Source organism: Felis catus, chromosome D2 (genome assembly GCF_018350175.1).
Source record: "Felis catus isolate Fca126 chromosome D2, F.catus_Fca126_mat1.0, whole genome shotgun sequence".
Lineage (NCBI taxonomy): Eukaryota > Metazoa > Chordata > Mammalia > Carnivora > Felidae > Felis > Felis catus.
Window position 1 is genome coordinate 80,024,057 of NC_058378.1, and position 24,206 is coordinate 80,048,262.

A 24,206-nucleotide genomic window follows, 5' to 3' on the forward strand; every position below is an offset into this window, starting at 1 on the left:
CATGCCCTAGGCAACATCCGAACCTCGTAGGTTGGCAACTCACTTAGTGATGGAGTAGGTCAGGACTTCACCTGCCCTATTGCTTTTAATACTCAGACCTCTCCTGAAAGGTAGGGACTGTCCCACTTCCTCAGATGGGGACAGTGAGATTTGAAAGACAATAGCTCTTTCTAAAGCCTCTGCCTCCTTCCTGCCTCCCCACTGCCTGGGCTCCCCCTTACCAGGCTCCCCACTGCACAGATTATAAAATGAAGTAAGCGACTGGGTCGTCCTGCCTTGTTCCCCACACTCCACACACCCACGGCCCCAGATGCGACTAGCGAACCAGTATGCGTGCACTGGGCGAACCGGTCTGCACCGTTCCACCTGGCAGGGTTTCCTAACATGCTTGGCATCATGCCACTTCTCGGCTGCCCTCCCTTCCTCCACGGACGCCAGATAAAGCCCCAACCCCTTGCCGGGAATTGCATACTCTCCAACATTCCCACCTTCTTGCACCGGGGGTTCTAATTGCCCTGAGAGCACCCCGTGCTTTCCTACAGGGTCATTTCTCAAACTCGAAAAGCCTGGAAGCTTGTTGGTTTGTTAAATTCACCTAGCCTTCAGGGCTTCTCGGATGGGTGAGAACTGCTGAATACAGATCAAATGGATCTCTGGACAGGATCATCCACATCGGCACGGACTGGGAGCTCCCAGGTAGCACTCACACCGAGTTAGGATCCGCATGTTAGTAAGACCCCAGAGCCAGGTTTCTCAACCTTGACTGCACGCAGAATCCTCTCGGGGAGCTTTACACTTACTGATGCTTTGGCGCCATCCCAGAGATTCCGGCGGCCCTGGGGATTCTAGTGCAGCCACAAGGACATCTGGAGGCTGCAAGCAGGGGGCTCCGGGAGGCCGGGCGGGAAGGCTGGGAAACTGGGACCAGCACCAGAAATAGTCGGTCCTGTAGTCCAAACCAGGGATGAAGAACGGGCAGCCTCTGAACGTTTTAGGAGGAACCTCACACTCCAGTGCCATACAGACAGACCTGTCTAGTCCCTACAAGTATGTAAATCAGAAACCCCTACCCAGACCACTAAGCCCTGCCATTGTGGTAAGAGCAGACTCTCCCTTAACCGCTCACACATTCAGTCATGAACTCCCATGGCGCTATGGGAACCTGGGGGTGGCAGGGAGCCACGTGGCACTATTGCATTTAAAAGTTTAGGGACACCTGGGTGGCTCAGTCGGTTAAGCATCTGACTTTGGCTCAGGTCACGATCTCATGGTTCATGGGTTCAAGCCCCGCATCGGGCTCTGTGCTAACAGCTCAGAGCCTGGAGCCTGCTTCGGATTCTGTGTCTCCCTCTCTCTCTCTGCCCCTTCCCCACTCGTGCTCTCTCTGTCTCTCAAAAAAAACATAAATGTAATTTGGGTTTTTTTGTGTTTGTTTTTTTTTTTTTTTAATAAAAGTTCATCCCCAGGGCGCCTGGCTGGCTCAGTTGGTAGCACGTGTGACTCTCAATCTCAGGGTTGTAGGTTCGACCTCACATTGGGTTAGAGATTACTTAAAAATTATAAAACTGTAAAAAAAAAAAAAAAAAACCAACATGAAAATAAAAGTTCATTCCCTTTGACCCAGCAATCCGCCTCGAGAGACCTACTACAAAAACACCAACTGTAGAAACATAAAGCAATCGCAACGAGCTTTGTTTAAAGAGTGAAAAATTGTGAACCATCCGAATGTTCCCCAATATGAGATTATAATATATCCACGAGTCGTCACAGAATGAAATAAACTTATAATTACAGACATAGAAAGTATCCAAAATACTATATTCAAGGGGGGAAAAAAAAGAATAAAGGAAAAAAAAGTTCTGTAATACCATGCTTAATAAGGATCCTTTAATAAAAATAGTAAATACCAGCACATAAGCACAGGAAAAACAATCATTTTGAGAGAGGAAAAGGGAGTATAACAAAAGACTTTCTTTTAATAATTTCTGTTTCTAGATATCACCAAAGAAGCTGAAATGTTCTTAGAAAATCCACAAAATAAAGCAAGGGAAGAACATTCTCAAGGAGCTTAAAAGCACTGGGTAATCACGAACAGCACACTGATCACGCTACAGACACTTTAAATATAAGCTTTACTTTAAAGCTGAAGAAAAACTGAAAATAAATCTTTTTTTTTTTTTTTTACAAATCGTATCACTTAAAACATAATTTGGGAATGTTACACATGAATTCTTAGTTAAAAATGACATTCACAGGGTACATCTTGATGTGGCCAATATGAAGTTTCCTTAAATCCAGTATTTTATATAAGCTTAACCACCAAGGCTTCCTAAAACTTAATGATTATAATTTAACTTTTTAAGGTTAAGCAAGTCTTCCACGTAACACCCCATATAACTTTTTCAAATACAAAACATTTGTGTCAGTAAAGAAATTATAAAAACATATAAATTATACCGAAGGGCTTGATTAAAAGGCTCTCTATATACAAGTAGATGTGTTTCATCTTAGAAAGCACACACACAGAGAAACTGAATCGAATATAGATGCCATTACATTCTCTTAGTCATGTTACATAGCAAACTGCGTGTTTATAAATGTCATTCTATTATGCATGAACTGGAAAAAAACAAAGTGTATTTAAAAAAAAAGTCCTCGGACGCTGAGGAGTGGACTGTGCCCACGCGAAGCACAGGAAAGCTATGGGACTTACAGGAACCGCCGTCTCTAGCTGGCTCCGGGCAGCACTGGAAACAGTCACCACCCTCAGAAAGACAGGATGGTCTTGTTAATGATTTCCACGGACTCCTGAATTTCATCCTCCTTGATCACAAGCGGGGGTGCAAACCTGATGATGTCACCGTGGGTTGGCTTGGCCAGAAGTCCATTATCTCGAAGTCGCAGACACACTTTCCAAGCATCACAATCTAAAGAAAAATGGCCCAACATGCATGCTGATCAAAGACAAATGTGTAACACTCCCCTGCAGGACGGATGGATGGTTAACACTTCGCCTGGCAGGATACAACACCCAGGGCCTACTAAAGAAAGACGGTTGGTCGTGCAAACTTGCTTTGCCCTTATCCTTAAAAATGAAGTTATTTTTCAGCAAGTGCATAACTAGGTTTGAACAGTATGATTAGACATACAGTTTTTGTTGGTTTTTCAAAAATGAAAAAGACCAAACAAAATTATGTGCTAAAGGCTGTTGTATTAATTATGAGGAACCAATGCAAAAAGAATTTGGGTAGGATGCAGAAGGAAACTGGCACAGAATGACCAATACCCCAATCCCAGTGAACATGGCACATTCCTAAACCGGATCTGCTTCCTGAGCTCGTGGAAGGAGACTCTCACCCTGTTATGGCACGACGCTCAACCCCGGCTGCACATCAGAATCATGGAAAAAGGCATTGCCAACGCCTGGGCACCACCCCAGACCCATCAAATCAGAATCTCCAGGGTGAGGCAAGTTTGAATTAACTCTTTAAAAAGTTCCTCAGGTGATTCTAAAGTGTTGCCAGGGCTGGAATCGCTGCTTTAAAAGGAAGGGTGAGGGGCGCCTGGGTGGCGCAGTCGGTTAAGCGTCCGACTTCAGCCAGGTCACGATCTCGCGGTCCGTGAGTTCGAGCCCCGCGTCGGGCTCTGGGCTGATGGCTCAGAGCCTGGAGCCTGTTTCCGATCCTGTGTCTCCCTCTCTCTCTGACCCTCCCCCGTTCATGCTCTGTCTCTCTCTGTCCCAAAAATAAATAAACGTTGAAAAAAAAAATTTTTTTTAAAAAAGGAAGGGTGGGCACAGGAAAATCCGGCAAGGAGCTTTTGAGGGCTATTACAAATGAAACAGCAGCACACACTCAGTTAAGTGATCACCGTCATCATCAAGGTTATTACTGCTGCTCCTGCTACCTTTACGGAAGCCCAAAGGAGTGTGGGGAAGGGGGTGGATAGCAAAGAGGAAACCCTCCAGGAAAGTGCTGGGTACAGACTAACAGAAAGTAACTGGAAATCTACAAGTATTGCCGACCTAACCTAAGGCAGAATAACAAATGACATAACAGAACAAAAATAGGCCAAAGTAGTTAAATCCTTCCTGTAGGAAAGGGCTCCATTTCCAAAGACCACTAATATAAATCAGGTGATACTCTAACAGACCTAGTCAACAATTTCAAACAGGGGAACCCAACAACCAGACAAAATATGTGTTTTCTTTCTTCCCATGAAAATGACATCATGAGTAAAACGTTTGTGTCCGTACCTTTGGTTTCTCGAATAACAATAGCATTTAATAATCCTTTTCCCCTGACAGCAGTTACAATATCAGACGGCAGCTTCATGAGCTCATTCCTCAAGATGATACCCATTTTTTCTGCATTTTCAGCAAGGTTTTCTTCTTCCAAAACCTGTGTTTAAAGAGGAATTACACAAATGCTAAGACTACCTTGTTTTATGTTGTTCTTTAGTAGAGAACATGGACTATAAGCAAAGGAAGAGCATGATCAGATAAAGACTAGAGTAACTTAACTTTCATTTCTGTTTTCCAAAGCCTATACTGGTTTAATATCTAATTAAACATTCACAAGCTCAGATAGAGCCTTGCTTCAGTCACGAATCCATCCATCTGATTTTATGGCAAAATAATAAGAATTAAAATTTGTTTAATGCAACTGACTGATATCTTTTCTTATTAGTTGAATAAGTCAATTGGCTAAGTTAACTTTAATTTTTAAACTACAATAGTTTCCTTTTGTTTTTTCCCTTAAATTCCATCCTTAGAGATCACATAATTTTACACCTGTAGTAGGCACCTAAGGAAGAAGCGTAAAAGTGTTCAAATCTACAATCAATCAATCAATCAATCAATGCCTTGCAGGCTAGGGCTGGTCACAGGGTGAGAGCTCTGTGAGCCACCCAGGGCCTATGGGCCCAAAGCCCCAGGTGACTGCAACTCAGACACCCCTAGAGTATCCTCATCTACTAGACCAAGGATAAATTACCGAGCGCCTTGCCCCTAAAGTCCTCCTCTGCACCCCATGTTCTAGAATACTCGGCCATCTTGTGTATGTCTCATTACACCAACAGGCCACTTCAACACGACCTCCACAAATGGATACCACACGGCTGGATCAGCCCTCACCTCCAGGGCCGCGATGGCCACGCGGCAGCCTAGTGGATTGCCACCGTAGGTTGACCCGTGCTCCCCCGGTTTAATGGTCAGCATCACCTCGTCGTCACACAACACCGCCGACACCTGAGAGAGAGAGAATTCGGTACCAACCAAATCATTCCTCAGACTAACCACTCCTATTCGCAGCAGAGCAGGAACACAAGTGTTTATGAAGCGCGTACGAAATTGGACAGAAAGCTTCCCCAAACAAGAGTTACACTTCTTTCCTCGTAACTACCGGCGACAAACTGGCAATACCCGAAACACAGTGTAAGCACGTCAGGGCACTTTGAGGGCACGGAACCAGACCATTTGGGAACCAAGAGGAAAGCGGTTTCTGCAACAATGTATTTTAGAATTCTTTCTACTTTCAAGGTAAAAGGCTTGGTTTCACTGCTTAAAAAACAATGTGCTGCACTATGTTCAAAGCCCTTTACCTTTAAACCAGGACCAGTTACCGGCTCTGAATGGCAAACCCAAGGACAAAACTACAACCAAACCTTCATTTTCTCCAACCTCTACATTAACCAGTCACGGTTTTACACAATTAGTCACGATAGATTTCTGAACAATGGAAAAAAAACCCAGGGGTCTCCAGGAGGACTTTTGGGGTGAAACGTTTCTACCCAAAAGAAAGACCGTAGCAAATTGTGAGGCACACTCAATTCTGCAGTGGAACTTAACTAAGTGGGTCAACTCTGTGGCCTCCGAAATGTTTCTATGCATGTGCCAGGTGACCTAGAGCACCCGGAGTGTAACAAACCAAGGGAAAGGCATTGTTGTCACCACCAGCTGATGTAAAAATATCTTCAGGGCAGATTTCATGAGAGTAGGGAACAGAACAAGGGGCTGAGCCTACAACTTACAGGGTATAAGCCACCGGAAAGTGCCTTTCCAAGAAGGACGACATCAGGTCTGACATTGTCATGATCGACAGCCAGCCACCTACCAGTTCTGGCCAATCCTGTCTGTATCTCATCAGCAATAAACAGAACCTATTGGAAAACAACATAATACATTAATTATCAGTTTTGTTTCCATAGGGAAGATAGTGACCTCCTACCTTTCCCCACACAAATCTGTCATTCAGACATTCCCTCGGATACGGGAACATCTTTTTAATTACCGACATAATTTCAACACCATCCTGTGAACATCCGGTAGACAAGCAATCATCTCCTGTGTCAGGCCACTCTCCCCAAGGGCCCATTCTGCTGTTCCGCACAGTAGAAAGTGAGCACTTTGGGGGAGAGGGGGACAGAACTACCCTCTGGGAAAAAATAAACTCACTTGCTTATTCCAAACATTTATTAATTAAATATTTCCTTCTTAAATCCGTACTAGCGTGGTGGGAAGAGGAGGAGAGGGACACAACCAAGGGTCCGGGGATGAGCACAGGCTGCTAGCGTGGAGGGAAGGAACCACAGTTGGGGCCAGGAAGTCTGCAGCTCTGCCTGGGCCCTGGGTTGGCCAGTGGCCAGAACCAGTAAAAAGTCAGCTTCTGGGCAGGCCACTGATAGGGCGTACTAGAGGGCTTCAGAATGAGGTCTCCCCTTAGTGGAAAGGGGATGCCACCTTTACTTCTCCCCTACCGGCCCAGCCCTGAGCCAGGCAGGCAGGTGCAGGATACACAACCTGGTGGCGGGTGCAGAGCTCTCGCACGCCCATCATGTAGCCAGGATCGGGAACCACGACACCCGCCTCACCCTGAATTGGTTCTACCATGAACGCGGCAACGTTTGGATCCTGAAGAACACGCTACAAAAAAATATGAATACACTTTAGTAACTTCCTTTTTAGCCTATTTGGAAATCTGAAAACACAGGCTGCATATATTTTTACGTTAAGTATGCAAATTAAAGTTTGACACTAACTTATATTCTGACTTCAAAGTACTCACATTTCTGATGTTCAATTACCAAAAGCTCCAAATACTTCAGCTTTAAGCTACTCTACCTTATATTTTCTGATATTAGTTTTAACTGTATAAAACTAATGGAGCGCCTGGGTGGCGCAGTCGGTTAAGCGTCCGACTTCAGCCAGGTCACGATCTCGCGGTCCGTGAGTTCGAGCCCCACGTCAGGCTCTGGGCTGATGGCTCAGAACCTGGAGCCTGTTTCCGATTCTGTGTCTCCCTCTCTCTCTGCCCCTCCCCCGTTCATGCTCTGTCTCTCTCTGTCCCAAAAATAAATAAACGTTGAAAAAAAAAATTTTTTTTTTAAAATAAAAAAACGAAGACATTAGTTTTTATAGTAATTTCAGTGAATTAGTTTTAAAGATTAAAGATATTAGTTTCAAATATTTCAGTGAATCTTTTTATTTTACAAGTCATCTACTCATAATTTTATTTATTTTTTTTCTTAATTTCAAGTAATCTATACACCCAACGTGGGGCTCAAACTCACAACCCCAAGGTCAAGAGTTGCATGCTCCGGCCACTAAGCCAGCCAGGCGTCCCTCCACTCATAATTTGAAGCAGCTAGCTGAAAACTGAGTAACCTTACCTAATGAAGTAATTAAACACATACTACCCAAGGTACTCATGCAGGACACAAACAGCAGTTAGCTGGTTCTCAGGATTAGACCATGGCACCCAACTTCCCCATGTTGGAAACTAACTGACCATTACAGAGACAGGTCTGCAACCCGGGCTCAACTTAAGTCAGATGTTCACTGCGGTCAGATACCTATTTTGATTCATACATCCAACAACTGTAATTTCTATTTAGTCTGCGCCAAAGCACTATGATGCTAGGGAAGTACCTCAAGAGCAGGCAGATCATTATACGGAATGATTTCAAACCCTGGCATAAATGGCCCAAAACCTTCGTAACTGGTTGGGTCTGTGGAACTGGAGATAGCAGACAGTGTTCTGCCCCAAAAGTTTCCAGCTGAAAAGGAGAAATAAATAGAGATGATTTCAAACGCCCAAGTTTAATAAGCACTTCCCCCCAAAATGCCTTAAGAAGTTTGATTTGTTAAAAAAAAAACGAGGGTTTGCTTTAGAGAGCCTCCAGTGAGCTTTCCTTTGTTAAAATAAACCTGATATTAAACACCACGGTTCACATGCACATGACCACCCAGGTCTGGCCTTGCAATTGCTACTTCAGGCACTCCTCTACTCATCTCCAGACTGCAATGTATAGACCCCAAGGATAAACACTTGTCTTTTCTTCCAAGAATCCCAAACCCTAACAACTGAGGCATTCAATACGTGGTTTTCTAGACTCAGTGCATTTATGCTAGTGATAGGAGAAAAACAATATCCCTATGGAGAATTAGTACATCCCTGTTAAACACCCAATACTCCAGAATGAATTTTAAATTTCATTTGCAGAAAACATCTTCAGGCAATCTAAACACTTTCAATTTTGCCTTCCTTGGTATTAGAATCTTTTATGTGCTAAATGACTAACGTCAGCCTTTGTTCAGGAACATCTTTTTACCCATTAATTTATTTCATTAATAACGTTGAGGCCCTACTATATAGGTCAGGCACTGTTCTAAGTGTCGGGGATAGAGTGGTCACCATGACTGGCAAGCTTCCTGCCCTCAAGGAGCTTACACAAATGCCAGGAGGGAAGACACAGCATAACCTGAACCAGAGTAAAGCAAATGCATGAGATAATTTAAACCGGGTTAAATTCAAGCTAGGAAAGAAACAATGTAGAATGACAGCGAGGTTTGGGGGTTCTTTTTTTTTAATGTTTTATTTATTTTTGACAGAGAGTCTGCGTAAGCGGGGAAGGGGCAGAGACATGGCGGGGACAGAGGATCCAAAGCTGATTCGAACTCACGAACCGAGAGATCATGACCCGAGTCAAAGTCGGATGCTCAACTGACTGAACCACCCAGACACCCCCATTTTTGTTTTGTTTTAATATCTTTCTGCCACCTGTGCCAGCACCAACTCAATTTAACCCAGTACTGAACTACTGTATTTTGGCTTCAAAGCATCTCTCAACATGACTCCTGCAAAGGCTCTCTCACCTACAAGTGATTCCCACTCTACTTGTCCACCACCAATGGCACACAGACTGACCAAGCTTGTTGAAGAGAAAAGGCACCAGGGGCACCTGGGTGGCTCAGTCGGTTGGGCAGCCGACTTTGGCTCAGGTCACGATCTCGCAGTTCACGAGCTCGAGCCCTGCGTCGGGCTCTGTGCTGACAGCTCGGAGCCTGGAGGCTGCTTCGGATTCTGTCTCCCTCTCTCTCTGCCCCTCCCCTGCTTGCACTTTGTCTCTCTCTCTCTCTCTCAAACAAATAAATAGTGTGGGGGGGGGGGGGGGGAAAGGCACCAGTCAGACCAGGAGCCTATCTGCTCTCCTCCACTCAACCTCAGGAGTCTCCTCTGTGACTCACTCTGCAGGTGCAAGGGGCTTCCAGTTAGGGACGGTCTTCTTTGTCTCTCTACCCCCACTGACTCACCAGTTGCTTTCAGTGCTCGGGTAAAAACACCTTTGTACTTTTTGCTAATATGATAGAGACTGATACAGTCTGTTAAGAATGAAAATCACCAGGAATGCCATTGTTGTTTGCAAGAAACAGTTACACTGCCCTACAACTAAGGCACAAGATTTCCAAATGGCAAGTCACAGAGCTGAGCAAAGAGTTTTTCTTCTTTGGAAATAGTAATGTCACCCCTAAATACCAACTACACCTGCCCATCAGAATATTTAACGATTTCAACTACCATAGAATGAACTTTGACCATGTGCCATGACAAATTTATCCACACTTTATGTTTTTAAAAATTAAAATCAAACCCTTAAAAACAATCCTACAGAGGACAAACCAGTGGTTACTAGAGAACAGGTGGGTGGGGGGATAGGTGAAATAGATAAAGGGGACCAAGAGTACACTTATTGTGATGAGCACTGAATAACGTATAGAATTGTTGAATCATTATACTAATGTAACTACTATAACACTGTATATTAATTATACTTCAATTAAAAAAATGAGCAAAAGGTAAAACTAGTAATAATAAAAAGTAGGCAGGGGCACCTGGGTGGCTCAGTCTGTTAAGCGTCTGACTTCAGTTCAGGTCATGATCTCTCAGTTCCTGAGTTCGAGCCCCATGTCGTGCTCTGTGCTGACAGCTCAGAGGCTGGAACCTGCTTCCGATTCTGTGTCTCCCTCTCTCTCTGCCCCTCCCCCGCTCACACTCTGTCTGTCTCTCTCAAAAATAAAATAAACATTAACAACAACAACAATAATACATAAGCAGGCAAAAGGAAACCTTTGGAGGTGATGGAAAGGTTAATGGCATAGATCGTGAGTGACGGTCTCATGGGCATACACCTGTCTCCAAGCTCATCAAGTTGTAGACATTAATTACGTGTACCTTTTTGTACGTCCAAAAATAGAAGTAAACTCTAAATAAACAAATAAGATGCCAACACAAGGTGGGGGTTGGAGAAGAGGAGGGTCAGATTACATCATCTGAATTGGTATTCAGTATTCAAGCCATTCCTCTCAACCATTCCCAGAAATATAGCCAAGGCAACTCCAGTCCTCTCTTCCACCAGCTTCTGAGAACATGATACAACAATACATCAAATACTAAGATTCAGACTTCGTGCCACACCTAGGACATGGCTCCTCTCTAACGTAACCCAACCTCAACAACCCGACAAAAATGCCCTACCAGTAAGACCATCTAATTAATGAGAAAACGGCTATGAAAAGATCAGATAAGCATGGGGCACCTGGGAGGCTCAGTTGGTTAAGCATCTGACTCTGGCCCAGGTCACGATCTCACGGTTTGTGGGTCTGAGCCCTGTGTCGGGCTCTGTGCTCAGAGCCTAGAGCCTGCTTTGGATTCTGTGCTTCCCTCTCTCTGTGCTCCTCCCCAACACGCGCTCTCTCTCTCTCAAAAAAAAAAAAAAAAAAAAAATTAAAAAAAGAAAAAGAAAATATTCAGATAAGCAGAGGAGAAATAAATCATATAGTCATTCATATTAGGGAGTGAGGAGTAGGTAGTTAGGGAGAAAAATCCCATTTATGTGGAAATACTTGGAAATAATCCCAAAAGAAAAAAAACTCTCAATTTTTATGAAACATTCAGCAGATAGTATATCATGGATGAGGCAAACACATGACAAATATTCTATCAGTAAATTAAAACAGTAAAAGCATCGTATGTTGACATCACAGAGGTTAATGCTGAATATCACATACCTGCAAAAACCACCTTTGCCTTGTATTTTGGAATACCCTTAACAGTATAGCCCCATCTACGAGCAAGTTTGCAAGCAGTCTCTCCAGCCTCCACTCCTATCAAGGAAGAAAATTTTTCAGTTTAAAAAAATGTATCTTAAATTATCAAAAAAGTAGTAAGATCACATCCTTGGATATTTAATGAAAAAACATATTTTACCTGTATTCATAGGAAGAACTTTGTGGTAGTTGAAAAGTTTCGTAACATACTCTTCGTATTCACCAAGTACGTTATTATAGAAAGCCCTAGATGTTAAGGTCAGTTTGTCTGCTTGACTTTTCAGGGCATTCACAATCTTTGGATGGCAATGCCCTTGGTTGACAGCACTGTAAGCACTCAGGAAGTCAAAATATTTTCTGCCTTCTACATCCCATACGTAAATACCTAAATATATAAAAAGTTATTTTAGAAAACCACTAAGTTACAGGAAGTTCAAAGATTAAGATCGCTGGCAAGCCTTCTGAATACATGAACCTCTACTTAATTCAGAATGGTTGTTAAAGCAGGGTTTAGCTCATGCATAGTAAGGTTGGTTATAAATAATCTGGTTTACAAGGAATTACATTTTATCTGTCCAACTTGAAACTACACATTTAACAGGAACACCATTAACATGAAACGGTCTATAAACTGTAGAGCGAAATCTTTAATCCTAGAAAACTGGGGTTTGGAATTTAAAGGCAGAAGTTATACGTGACCTAAAAATCATGATTAGTTGACTGTAACCACCAAAAGAATGGGAATATAGATTTTCAAATCATACATCTAACTGAGAAGGATCTAGTATCTGACAACCCAATTCAAAAATGGGCAAAGAACGTGAATAGACATCTCTCGAAAAAAGATATACAAGGGGCGCCTAGGTGGCTCAGTCGGTTAAGCGTCCAACTCTTGATTTCGGCTCAGGTCATGATCTCGTGGTTTGTGGTTTCAAGCCCCACATCAGGCTCTGCACTGACAATGCAGAGCCTGCTTGAGATTCTTTCTCTGCCTCTCCCCCACTCATGCTCTCTCCCAAAACAGATAAACTTTAAAAAAAAAAAAAAAAACTAAAATATCTCAGAGGCACCTGGGTGGCTCAGTCAGTTAAGCATCCGACTTCAGTTCAGGTTGTGATCTCACGGTTCTTGAGTTCAAGCCCCTCGTCGGGCTCTGTGCTGACCTCAGAGCCTGAAGCCTGCTTCAGATTCTGTGTCTCCCTCTCTCTCTCTCTCTGCCCCTCCCCGACTCATTCTCTCCCTCTCTCTCTCTCTAAAATAAACACTAAACAAACAAATAAATAAAATGATAAATTTTAAGTTATGTACATTTTATAAAAAATTTTTTTAGCTTGACTATAGATATTAAAACATATCAGGTGGCTTACCAGCTAACTTTTACCATGTATTCAATGTACTGTGTTAGTCGTCTTTGTACATTCTCATTAGAGAAAGAAAGAAAGAAAGAAAGAAAGAAAGAAAGAAAGAAAGAACGAACCTATTTAAAAAAAAAAAAAAAAAAACCACCCCATGAGAGTGTTACCACGCTACAGTACAAACATATGGAAAGAGACACTTCGATATGGAACTAGCCCAAGCTGCACACATGGAACCAGGACTTGACCCCAGGCACTCAGATTCCAGAATCCACAATCTGCTACTCCAAGAATATTTTTATACACCAAACTGTTTCCAAATTTGTAATCTAGATTTTGCTCAAAATCTAGATCACAGTGCTGGTCCCAAATAAAATACAGCAAATGATAAAAATGTTTAATATTCATACATCATCGTCTGGCCCAAACCTAAGTAATAAATTTTGGTTTTATTAGGTTAGGGCTGTTATTTCAAAATGTGGATTAAATCACCATTTGGCAACTATCAGTAATCATTTATTCAGGCAGAGAATAATTAGCGGATGCCAAAAGTGTGAGTGAAACTTTGCAGAGTCTCAAGTCATGTCCCCACAAGATATTTAAAAGGGAAAAATATTAACTTTGCAGTGAGGGAGGCTGGCAGACCCTACCTTGCCAGCCAACTCCAAACTGAGGTTCGTTCTACAACACTATTGGCCTGTACTCTTCAAGAATACCAAGGTCAAGAGGACAAAGACTGAGACCGTTCTGGATTAAGGAAAACTAAACAGACCTGAAAACTAAATATAACCCATGACTGGAGATTTTCCTTTGCCTACCGGACAACAAATGAAATCTGAATCAGGTCTGTAGATGAGAAAATGGGGTTGTCTCAGTGTTAACTTCCCAGTCTTGATAGTTACACTGTTGTTATGTAAGAGAAAGTTCTGTAGTTCAGGAGAGACACACAAAGTATTTACGTATCAAGAGGCATCACGTGTCTGCAACTTCCTCTCGGTTCAGGAAAAAAACGCAGTGGTGTGTGAAGAGAAAGAGAAGATAAAGCAAAGGTGGTAAAATGTTAGCACTCGAGAAATCTGGCTGAAGAGTAAAAGAAAATTCTTTGCACGGCTGCTGCAACTTTTAAGCCTAAAGTTGTGCCAAATTAAAAGTTAAAGGACAAAAACAATAGCAACGGTCGAGTACTTTGCTTATGTATCTTACAGTCCCTCCTGGCAAGGTCCATCGTGACAAAGACTGAATAATGAAGTTCATCTTGTATTCCCCTCCATACCTAATACAGCAAGCACTCAATAAATGTTGAATTAACTAGACCTGTAATATAGAAATTAAATGCATCTGGGAAAACGTATACTGAGAAAATTTAAAAGCAATTTTTACAAAAGGTTTCAAGCAAAAGGGACGGGGGGATTAATTCAAAATGTACCTTTTCCTCTCTCCAGGGCTACAGGTAAAGGATGATAGTTGTGTGCACCATATTTAGATTCTCGCTCAAAAATGTAATCAGAAGATGGAGGGCCCTGGATTGTCTTTTTAGTCGCAACAGACGTAGCAGAAGCCACTGAGGAATGAACTCCGCGACGAAGCACAGAAATCGTCTGCAAATGAGCTAGTTTGGAAAACATCGTGCCTTTCAGGGAGGAATACCACCCACCTGTCGGAGGAGAAGAGAAGGCAGTAAGAATAAGAATCTTCCCAGAGTCCACGTGTGTGGGCTCATCCCACACGGGGCATCTGCCACAGTCCACCAAAGCATCAAGACAACGAGCGAGGGGCGCCTGCCTGGGTGGCTCAGGCGGTTGAGCGGCCCTTCCCGATTTCAGTTCGGGCCATGATCTCACGGTTCGTGGGTTCGAGCCCCCACATCGGGGTCTCTGCTGTCAGCACTGAGCCTGCCTCAGATCCTGTGTCCCCCTCCATCTCTGCCCCTCCCCTCCTCGCACGCTTTCTCTCAAAAATAAACATTTTTTTTTTAAATCGCAATTTAAAAACCATTTAGAGTAAAACCTGACAAGCGCTACAGCAGGATGGGCACAAAGTACTACGCGCAAGGACTCCGGGAGAACACTAAGAAAATCGAAAAAACTATGAATGGGAGGTCAGAGGCTTTTACTGACACTCTTCTGTGCCACTTGAGAGTTTTTTCATAAACACACATACTTTTTTTAAGTCATCCGTGCTGAGGGCACGTCAAGGACAAGGAACTCACTCTGGGGGCCTCAGGCAAGGCTGCACAGCATAGGGGCTAAAGAGATGGGACCGGGTCTTGTGGACTTAGCCACGATTATAAAGGCACTGCTGCGGGGTGCCTGGGTGGCTCCATCGGTTAAATGTCAGACTTCGGCTCTGGTCATGATCTCAAGGTTTGGGAGTTCGAGCCCTGCTTCAGACTCTGTGCTGACGGCTCGGAGCCTGGAGCCTGGAGCCTGCCTCAGATTCTGTGTCTCCCTCTCTCTCTGCCCCTCCCCTGCTTGAGCTCTGTCCCTCTCTCTCAAAAATAAACATTAAAAACAATTTTTTAAATTGTTTTTTAAAAAGGCACTGCTGTGGGGACAGGATCTTTTCAGATGGACACACACCCCCCAGTAAGGAGACATCAGACAAGCAAGCAGCCTGCCCAGGAGTCATCGTGTCATGGGGAGGTGACGGCAGGACTGAGAAATACCTCGCGTACCGACTCCGTCCTTGTACGTAAGGAGTGAAGACACTGAGAAAGAATTTGGTTTCTACAAAGATAATAGGGACCATCCAAAAGGAAAAAAAGGTGTAGAGAGGAAAAAGTGATTTATTGGGGGAAAGGAAGGGTGTTTTAAGTATAACACCAAAGGCAGAAACTACAAAATGTAAAATCTGTTACTGAGCCACAAATATCTACAGTTTCCAAAGGACAAAAGTATCATAAACAAAGGTTAAAGGCAAACAGACCAGGAAAAAAATCATTTGGTAATTTATAGTAACATTTGAATAGCTTTAACATTAAGATGAACTGATCAAAACATATATTACATGTCATATATTACATATTTTATAAATTATATAAAATACATATCATATACATTTATTTACACACACACACACACACACACACACACAGATGAAAACTGGCAATTCCCAAAAGAAAGTCTACTCTGCCAGGATGGGTGTTTCTATAAAACTTATCCCCAAAAACCTGCCCTACAAAAGCAAGTATTGAAAGGAGAAAAAGGTAATCAGGAACTAGAGAACAAACCTCAAGGAGCTAAGAGTTTTAGTAACAAAATGTAAACATCACTGAGCAAATGGACATTTCCTCACAACCTATGTATAGATTTCAGAGTCGCGGCTGCCCCCTCATCTGTCCCCACCAGCCCTAAAGCCAGCCCCGCCACAGAGCTTCCCTTAGGGCTCTGTATCCACCTGGACCGTTAATAGTCATCATAAACCGTGAAGCAAAGACTGAGGTATGGAAGAAGCTTGGAAGAAAAAGGAACGTGGAGAAAATGCATAGCAACTATGTCTGGGCAGGGGGTTAAAGATAATTTCAAGACTGGGGCACCTGGGTGGCTCAGTCAGTTAAGCGTCTCAGTCTTGATTTGGGCTCAGGTCATGATCTCGTGGTTCGTGGGATCCAGCCCTGCAATGGACTCTGCAGGACAGTGTAGAGCCTGCTTGGGATTCTCCCTCTCCTGCTTGTACCCTCTTACTCCCTTTCTCAAAAATAATAAACATTAAAAAAAAAAGAGAGACAATTTCAAGACTAGTAGAAAGTTGCCAAATACTAAGCATACTTAGTATGTCTATATTTATTTTTTAAAAAGACTAGTTAACTCATGTTTAGACAGAGTTCCATGAATGACAAGTCAAATCACACAATCTCGCAGAACTCCACTTGAACTGCCAGATTGACAAAAATTTAATACTTGGAGCTTGGCTTCCCTTTCAGCTTGGCACGACCTGGTAAATCCTGTATGCTCAGGAATTTGCAATTACTAAACAAAATCCGGCACGCCAGGACTCACCAACTATCCTGTCTTCCCACAGTTCAAATTAGAATGCAGATTTGTGATCTGAGATCCAACGACGGTCTCAGAGGATCCGAGAACTCCTGAAATAAAATGCAGAACTGTATGCATAAGTGCATTTTCCTAAGGAGAAGGTCCCTAGCTTTCACCAGGTTTTATCTGAGAGAGGCATGTATCAATAACAAAGTTATATAGGAACTAGCGGACCGGAGATAGCAGTTCACAAAAATGCAAGGTCTAGCGATGCAAACGAGATAGAACTTCTTCAAAATACTACTGTGCAGTCTAAAACCTCCTCCTCCTCCCCCTCCACTTTATTTCTTGGCCTCTTTATGCCCTACTCAGTAAGAAATAATGTTCTATTTGACCACTAAAAACAATTTTTGACTTGATCAAATCAGCAATAAAACACGGCGTTCCATGGTAATACTTAAAAACGAAACACCATCTGAAAAGAATTATAGCCACAATCATAGCCTTGGAAGGGTCTGTCCTCTTAGACCAGTAATTTCACTCCTAAGATGCTACATTCATGGATAAAAGATGGTCAATAATTTGAGACCGGATCAGCATAATCACATACATAACAACGTGCTGTCATTTAAAATAATTATAGTGAGGGGCACCTGGGTGGCTCAGTCAGTTAGGAGTCTGACTTCGACTCAGGTCATGATGTCACAGTTTGTGAGTTCGAGGCCCCCATCAGGCTCTCTGCTGTCAACACAGAGCCCGCTTGGGACCCTCTGTCCCCCTCTCTCTCAAAAATAAACAAAATCAATAAATCAATAAAATAATTATAGTGTATGACATGGAGGGATGTTTCAGGATATGTTTAAGTGAAGAAAAACGGATATACAAAACATTCAAGATCATATATAAGGAAAAACTACCTGAAAAAGGCACAAAAAAGTTCACTGTGGTTATCTTTCTACTATTCTGTACTTTCCATATTTTCTAATGATCATGAACTACTACATTTATAATCAGAAAAAAAAGTTAGCGACACCCGGGTGGCTCAGTCAGTTAGGCGTCCAACTCAGCTTCAACTCAGGTCATGATCTCACAGTTCGTGAATTCGAGCCCTGCGTTGGGCTCTGCACTGACATCACGGAGCCTGCTTGGGATTCTCTGTCTCCCTCTCTCTGTCCCTCACCTGCTTGCTCTCTCTCAGAATAAATAAAAATAAACTTATAAAAAAAAAAGAAAAAGAAAATTATTAAAAATCAAGCTGAGTTCCTGCCTAAGCTGTCACATTAGAAAGGTTAGGCAACACACAAAACTAAGGGGAAAATAAAGGTTTGAAAAGCTCTGAAAAAAAATGGATTGTGGTTAAAAGAAAGGTAGCGTTCATTTCCCCTAGGAAGTGCGCCCGGATTACAAAAATTAGGTCTAAAAGTTCATTTGTATGTAGGGAAGAGGGTCAAATACTAAAATAAAAACTATTCTCTATGATTATGCTATCAAGGTCGGCAGCTCTGTGACTAGAATCTGGCAAAGAGGCACTACTAAACTAAGTGAGGTATTTTAAAAAAATACTAAAAACTCTCTTAACTAGCATGATTTTTTTTTAAGTTAGCTCTACACCCAACATGGGGCTTGAACTCACAACTCTGATATCAAGAGTCGCATGTTCTACAAACTGAGCCAGCCAGGCTCCTGTTTTAAGTTCATTTTAAGGCATGTTTTAAGTTCATTAAGGGTCGCCTGGGTGGCTCAGTTGGTTAAGGCTTAGGTCACGATCTCCCAGTTTATGAGCTCAAGCCCCATGTCAGGGGTGCTGATGGTGCAGAGCCTGCTTGGGATGCTCTCTCTCTCTCTCCCTCTCTGTCCCTCCTCTGCTCTCTCAAAATAATAAAACTTTTAAAAAAATTGTTTAAGTTCATTAAAAGGTTGATGCAGTATTGCAAGTGAAAGGAATCTTTGAAATTATCTAAATTCAATGGTCTCCTACTATTTACTCAGCTACTTTGCAAAAGAAATGGGACAAAATACCCATTTATCTGCAGAGTTCAAACAATCTTATTAAAAAAATAACTACAACTCACAGACAAATCAGTAACATTCAAAACATTGCTAATACTCATCCTTAAGGTTTTTAAAGATGAACTCTGGATCTTCAACTGGAAAAAGTCTTGCAGTTGAAAGTGTGATGATGTAACCAGAATCCTGTAAACATATTTCTATTAAAGAACCTTCTGTGGTCGAGTTACTATGCTTGGCACTATACAAGAAACCTTAGAACAGACTTAAGATGGGCTCAAAAATAGACAGTATCAGTAATTTCCTCTTCCAAAAAGGATTAGAAAACCAGGAGAGGAGAGCAGAAAGTCCAGAGTCTAGAGACCAGGATTTAAATTCTAGCTGAGCCTCTTCAAAGGACCTTTGGATTATCTTGAGCTTCATTTCCCCATTTGTAAAATGAGGTTGAAACCACTCAAGGTCATTACTGAGGATTAAATGACACAATGTTAAACTGCCAAACCTGGCATAAATGGCCACTCAGTTCCCTTCCTCCCTTAAATCCAATAATGGAACTTGACAATATCTACAATATAAAAATCAACATTGCCATGATTTCTTTTTTAAACTTCCCCAAAAAAGCCGGGGGGGGGGGGGGCAGTGTCGCCTGGGTGGTTCAGTTGGTTAAGCGTCCGACTTCAGCTCAGGTCACGATCTCGTGGTCCATGAGTTCGAGCCCCACGTCAGGCTCTGTGCTGACAGCTCAGACCCTGGAACCCTGCTCCTGATTCTGTGCCTCCTTCTCTCTCTGCCCCTCCTGCTTATGCTCTCTTACTCTCAAAAAATGAATAAATGTGAAAAAAAATTTTTTTAAACTTCCAAGAAAATTTTTTTCTATTGATAAAAAATCAGAAACACAGATGACAAGAAAAACTAGCTGCAATTTTATACTTTGCAGTATAAAACTGTAGTATGCATAAATACTATACCCATTAGCTTTTTTTCACGCTCCCCCATAGAATTTACAACATAAGACCCCCCCCCTGAAGACTCCCAGGAATCTTGCATGTTTTTGTCCCAGGTCCTAACACTTTAGGACACTCGTCTTCATGCCTGGCCCCCTAGTACAATCCCAGTAGGCTCCTTAAAAGAACAGTAACCATGTCTTTTTTTTTTTTAATTTTTTTATTCATTTTTTAGAGACACAGAGCATGAGCGGGAGAGGGGTAGAGAGAGAGGGAGACACAGAACCCGAAGCAGGCTCCGAGCCCAGTGTAGGGCTCGAACCCAGGAACTGTGGGATCATGACCTGAGCTGAAGTCGGACACTCAACCAACTGAGCCACCCAGGTGCCCCGAACAGTAACCATGTCTTAAAACTCACTTTGCATCCCCAGAATCCAGCCCAGGTTTGGACATTCCGCTAGGATTCTTTGTCAAATGAATGAGGTCATTCCTAAATGCAGGTAGGACTCCTGAAGAAGTCAAGGCAGCAGAGAGAGCAAGGCCATCCAGAGGGCAGATAAAATCGTCCATCCCTGAGTTGAGTCTAGCTCTAGGAGGAAGCCAGCATTCCCTAAGATACCACCAGGAGCAACTATAATCTTTCCATCAAGAGATCACTTCAACAACCACGATTTCCTGCGTATGTGGAACTTAACAAACAAAACAAAGGACCATGGGGGGGGTGGAGAGGAAAACCAAGAAAGAGACTCTTAACCATGGAGAATTAAACTGATGGTGAACAGAGTGGATGGGGAGATGGGTTAAATGGGTGATGGGGATGAAGGAGGGCACTTGTGAGGAGCACTGGGTAACTGTATGCCTGAAACTGATATTACACCGTATGTTAACTGGAATTTAAATTAAAACTTTAAATGAAAAAAAAAAGTTCACTTCATGAGATTTAATGGCCTTCAAGAGTCAAAGCAACGTGTATGACTGTGACCAGTCCAGGCTGTTGTCATGCGTTTAACCAAGGCCCACAGTCAGGTGCTGGAGAAAACAACACATTGCGACTAACAGCAAAAATTTTAACACTGAGTGTTTTCAGTCATCTCCATAACTCCCAGTCTTTCTCCAAGCTATCGTTACTCCTTTCCATCTAATCCATCCTGTCTGCCTCAACACACACCTAAAACAGAATTTCCATAAAAGGCTGCATTTTGAAGAGTTAAGTCAGCAGTGCACTATGGGTTTTTAATCATGCTAAAAGAAAAACCAGTAGAAGTTCATCAAAAAGCCACTAAAGGGGTGGGTGGGTGATGGGCATTGAGGAGGGCACCTTTTGGGATGAGCACTGGGTGTTGTATGGAAACCAATTTGACAATAAATTTCCTATATTGAAAAAATAAAAAAATAAAAAAATAAACCTACAAAAAAAAAAAGGCCACTAAAAACTTGCGGAGTAAATTTGGCTTTACTATGTTGGTCAAATATTTACTCTTCTTGAGGTAACCATTCACAAATGCAGTCCTTTTTTAAAAGTTCTGCCAACAAAAGTTTGAGGGTTTTTTGTTTTTTTTTTTTTGTACATAATCTGGCTAAAATTCAACTCAAGTGCGTCACTGGCAAACACCTTGGGCATTACTACCGAAAAAGGACTGGTTCAGCCACACCACACCCTCCACACACCTCCCAAACCTGGTGCCTTCCTCTCAATATTAAAATATAGGAGTCAGTCCGCCCTCCAGAACTCAGTAAAGGGCATAAAATACGCACACAAGTGAATGTAACAAAGGCAGAGTACAGGGGGAAATATAAATAAGACAGCGTGAGGGGAAAAAGTGCCTTTTCAAGAATTTTTATTACCAAGTTTTACTTTAAAGTTATGCTCCGTCTTGGGGGGGGGGGGGGGGAGGGGATGTAAAACTGATCTTCAACCCCAAGAAAAACTGTAAACCCAAAACAGAAAGTTTTATTTAAATCTTATTTTTATTAGAAGATTCTAACTTTCAGAACAGGATTCAGAGTACGTTTATCTCGCTGAGCTCTGCATAATACACGCAGCTGTTGAATCACCACATTGTGCACCTGAAATTAACAGGACACTGTATCTTAACTACACTGGAATTAAAACTTTTAAAGATGCTTCCAAAAATAAAAATAAAAAAGACTCTACTTTCATACTGGGATCTTTTTCACAGTCCGGAACTAGATTCTCTGAAGATGAAACCAGGATATTCTAATGAAAGAAGTGTATGGTTTCTTTCAAAATAGGCGAGGTAAAGAATTTGGATCACAGAAGGGACACTTCCCGGTTCAAACTGAGAGAACCAGTTTACCGACAGAAACTCTTACAAACCCGGAGAGATTTAGAATTGAGAAAATTAAAGATCAGTAATTCCTTAAAGCTAATTCCTTTCAAACCCACTCCTTTTCTCCCTTAATTGATCACCTTATCAAAGAGACAAAACTGAAATCAAGAAGAGTTTACGGTGCCAAAAAAAAAAAAAGCGAGGATCAAAGGTTCTTGAGAACAAGTGCCCCCACCGAATTCAACCAGAATTTACTGATGCTCAGCTCTGCTGGCAAAGGAACTCTAGGAATAAAGTTTTCGTGCCGAAAGCCCGGTTGGCCCCAATCCCTTGACACCATCCAATGAATCTGCACGTTACTGCAGATAAGCCTCTACTTCTGCAATTTTTTATTCAGACAAAGGCTGGAAAGAAAACGACGTTGGGGGAAGGGAGAGATAAGCAGGTTGGCTGCAGGGCCCAGGCGCTGCCCGGAAGGATTCGAACCCTTTTCCAGAGTCTCCATCAGCGCCCCCCGCCCCATTACAAAAGCCACCGTTTACTGAGCAGTTTCCCCGCACCCACAAGGCACCCTTCTGGTCGACCTCGGGAACCCAGGATACCCGCGGTGTCCGGAGCCTGTCCCCCACGAGCCGGCGCCCCATCACCTCTTCCTCGCAAACCCAGAGGTGCGCAGCCAAGGCGCAGAGACCCCGGGGAGTGGGGGGTCCGCGGCGCGGAGTCGGGGGCCGCTGGCCTGGAGGACCGAGGGCCGGCCCGGCTCAGCCCGCTCTGGAAGGCGGAGGTGCCACATCCCCAGCCTCTCTCTGCCGCCTGCCTCCCTCCCTCGCCCGCCCGCCCGCCCGCCGCTCGGGGCCGGGATGCGCCACGTCCCTGCCCGCCGAGGCTGCGCTCCGGCCCACTGCTCCCCTGCCCCGCGGTGCCCGCCGCCGGCCACGTAAAACGGCCGCAGAGGCGGAGCCTGCCCGCCGGCCAAGGCCCAGCGCGTCCCGAGCCCGTTACCCCCAGACCCCAAGCCCCGGACCCCGGACCGAAGCCTCGCAGGCCGGCCGCCTCGCCGGCCGTCGTGTGGGGCGCCCCGGTCTCGACCCAAGTCCCGACCCCGGAGCGCCAGCGCGGATACCTGGCAGCACCTCCAAACCGGGCACGGGACAGGCGGCGTCGACAGCGCGGCAGCGCAACGGCGGCGCGTCACAGAGCTTAAGACGCGGCTTCCGCCCCGCCCCCCGGGACGCCCTCGCCGCCCATTGGCTGGCGGCAGAGGGCTGGGCACCAATCGCCGTGCGCCCGGCCTCCGCCCCGCCCCCCAGACTGCCGCGCTTCGGGGACCCCGCCTCCCACCACGGGTTCGAAAGGCTGCTCGAATCTCCTTGGCGCGACTGTTCTGGGACGCCACCGCGTCCCTGCGCTTCCCGTGCTGGCCTGGCCCGTGCCTTTCAGTCGGTCGCTCACCTCCCGCCCTTTGCTGGCGGGAAGACGAGGCCTGAAAGGATGAAATGTCTGTTGGGCGCCCTTGGGGCTCGCGGAGTCTCCTGGGCCCCAGCCACGAGGGTATGGACCACAGGCTCGATCCCCAGCCCAGGGCTCCTTGGCCGAGCTCCCGTTCCTTGCCACGCAAAGCCTTTTGTGGGGCTCCCACCCAGCTACACCTCAGATACGGCTGCGGGACCCCTCAAACCCTGTGAGCTTCTGAACTCACCCCCAGAAGTCATCACGGCAGCTGGTAAACACACGGCCCACCTCCTCGTGGCACCCCGTGTAAGTTTGTCTGCAGCGCCCTGCACAATCCATGATAAAAACTCAGAACTCAAAATGGACAGTCCAGGATTATCTCGTAGTAGAATCGGAAGGGACTTGCACATCATCACCTAGCCTACACAATTTTTGTTATATATTGGAAAACAGAGACTGGGAGAGGAGAAGCCACTTACCCAGGGTTATCCCACGGGTGAGAGGCAGCCCGGCCCTGTGTACTACTGCCCTTCTCCGTGGGTGGTGGACACAATGGCAGGGACAAAGGACAGCACCATGATTCATGAAACCATAGTGGTCGGTCAGGCTCCCAGCTGGAAACAAATGGCACACTCCAAACTGGAAATCTGAGATGCATTTGTTAAAGGAATTATTTAAGTGTGGAGTGGTAAACCACAAGGGTGGAAAGCAACCTGGGCTCAGTGCACCCTTGTGAATCCTGGCCTGCAGGGAGGGGTGCCCAAAACCCAAAGAGAGAAAAGAAAGAAGAGGCCACC

At 44.2% G+C, this 24,206-nt stretch overlaps 1 protein-coding gene across 2 annotated transcripts; it reads right to left on the reverse strand.

Annotated features, from left to right (window-relative positions):
* Nucleotides 1-1,865: 1,865 nt before the first annotated feature.
* Nucleotides 1,866-23,200, reverse strand: OAT (ornithine aminotransferase). Of its 2 annotated transcripts, XM_023241057.2 has the most exons (11): nt 23,081-23,200; nt 16,740-16,825; nt 14,168-14,395; nt 11,547-11,771; nt 11,348-11,443; nt 7,928-8,055; nt 6,800-6,922; nt 6,031-6,159; nt 5,135-5,248; nt 4,256-4,400; nt 1,866-2,927 (listed from the first exon to the last, which is right to left on the reverse strand). In XM_023241057.2, exons 3-11 carry the CDS (start codon nt 14,364-14,366, stop codon nt 2,767-2,769), a joined length of 1,320 nt encoding a protein of 439 aa, XP_023096825.1. In that variant the 5' UTR covers nt 14,367-14,395; nt 16,740-16,825; nt 23,081-23,200; the 3' UTR covers nt 1,866-2,766. The 2 variants fall into 2 exon arrangements, with proteins under 2 accessions (XP_023096825.1, XP_023096826.1); XM_023241058.2 differs by lacking the exon at nt 16,740-16,825 and having other exon boundaries at nt 23,081-23,185.
* Between the last annotated feature and the right edge of the window lie 1,006 nt (nt 23,201-24,206).

Bases quoted from the DNA above. Each gene is read 5' to 3' on its own strand.
- OAT (XM_023241057.2), bottom strand. From the start codon at position 14,366: ATGTTTTCCAAACTAGCTCATTTGCAGACGATTTCTGTGCTTCGTCGC. The intron at 8,056-11,347 runs GTATGTGATATT...TCTCCTTTTCAG, and splicing joins GGCAAAGGTGGTTTTTGCAG to CTGGAAACTTTTGGGGCAGA. The intron at 2,928-4,255 runs GTACGGACACAA...ATTTTTCTTTAG, and splicing joins TGTTATTCGAGAAACCAAAG to ATTGTGATGCTTGGAAAGTG.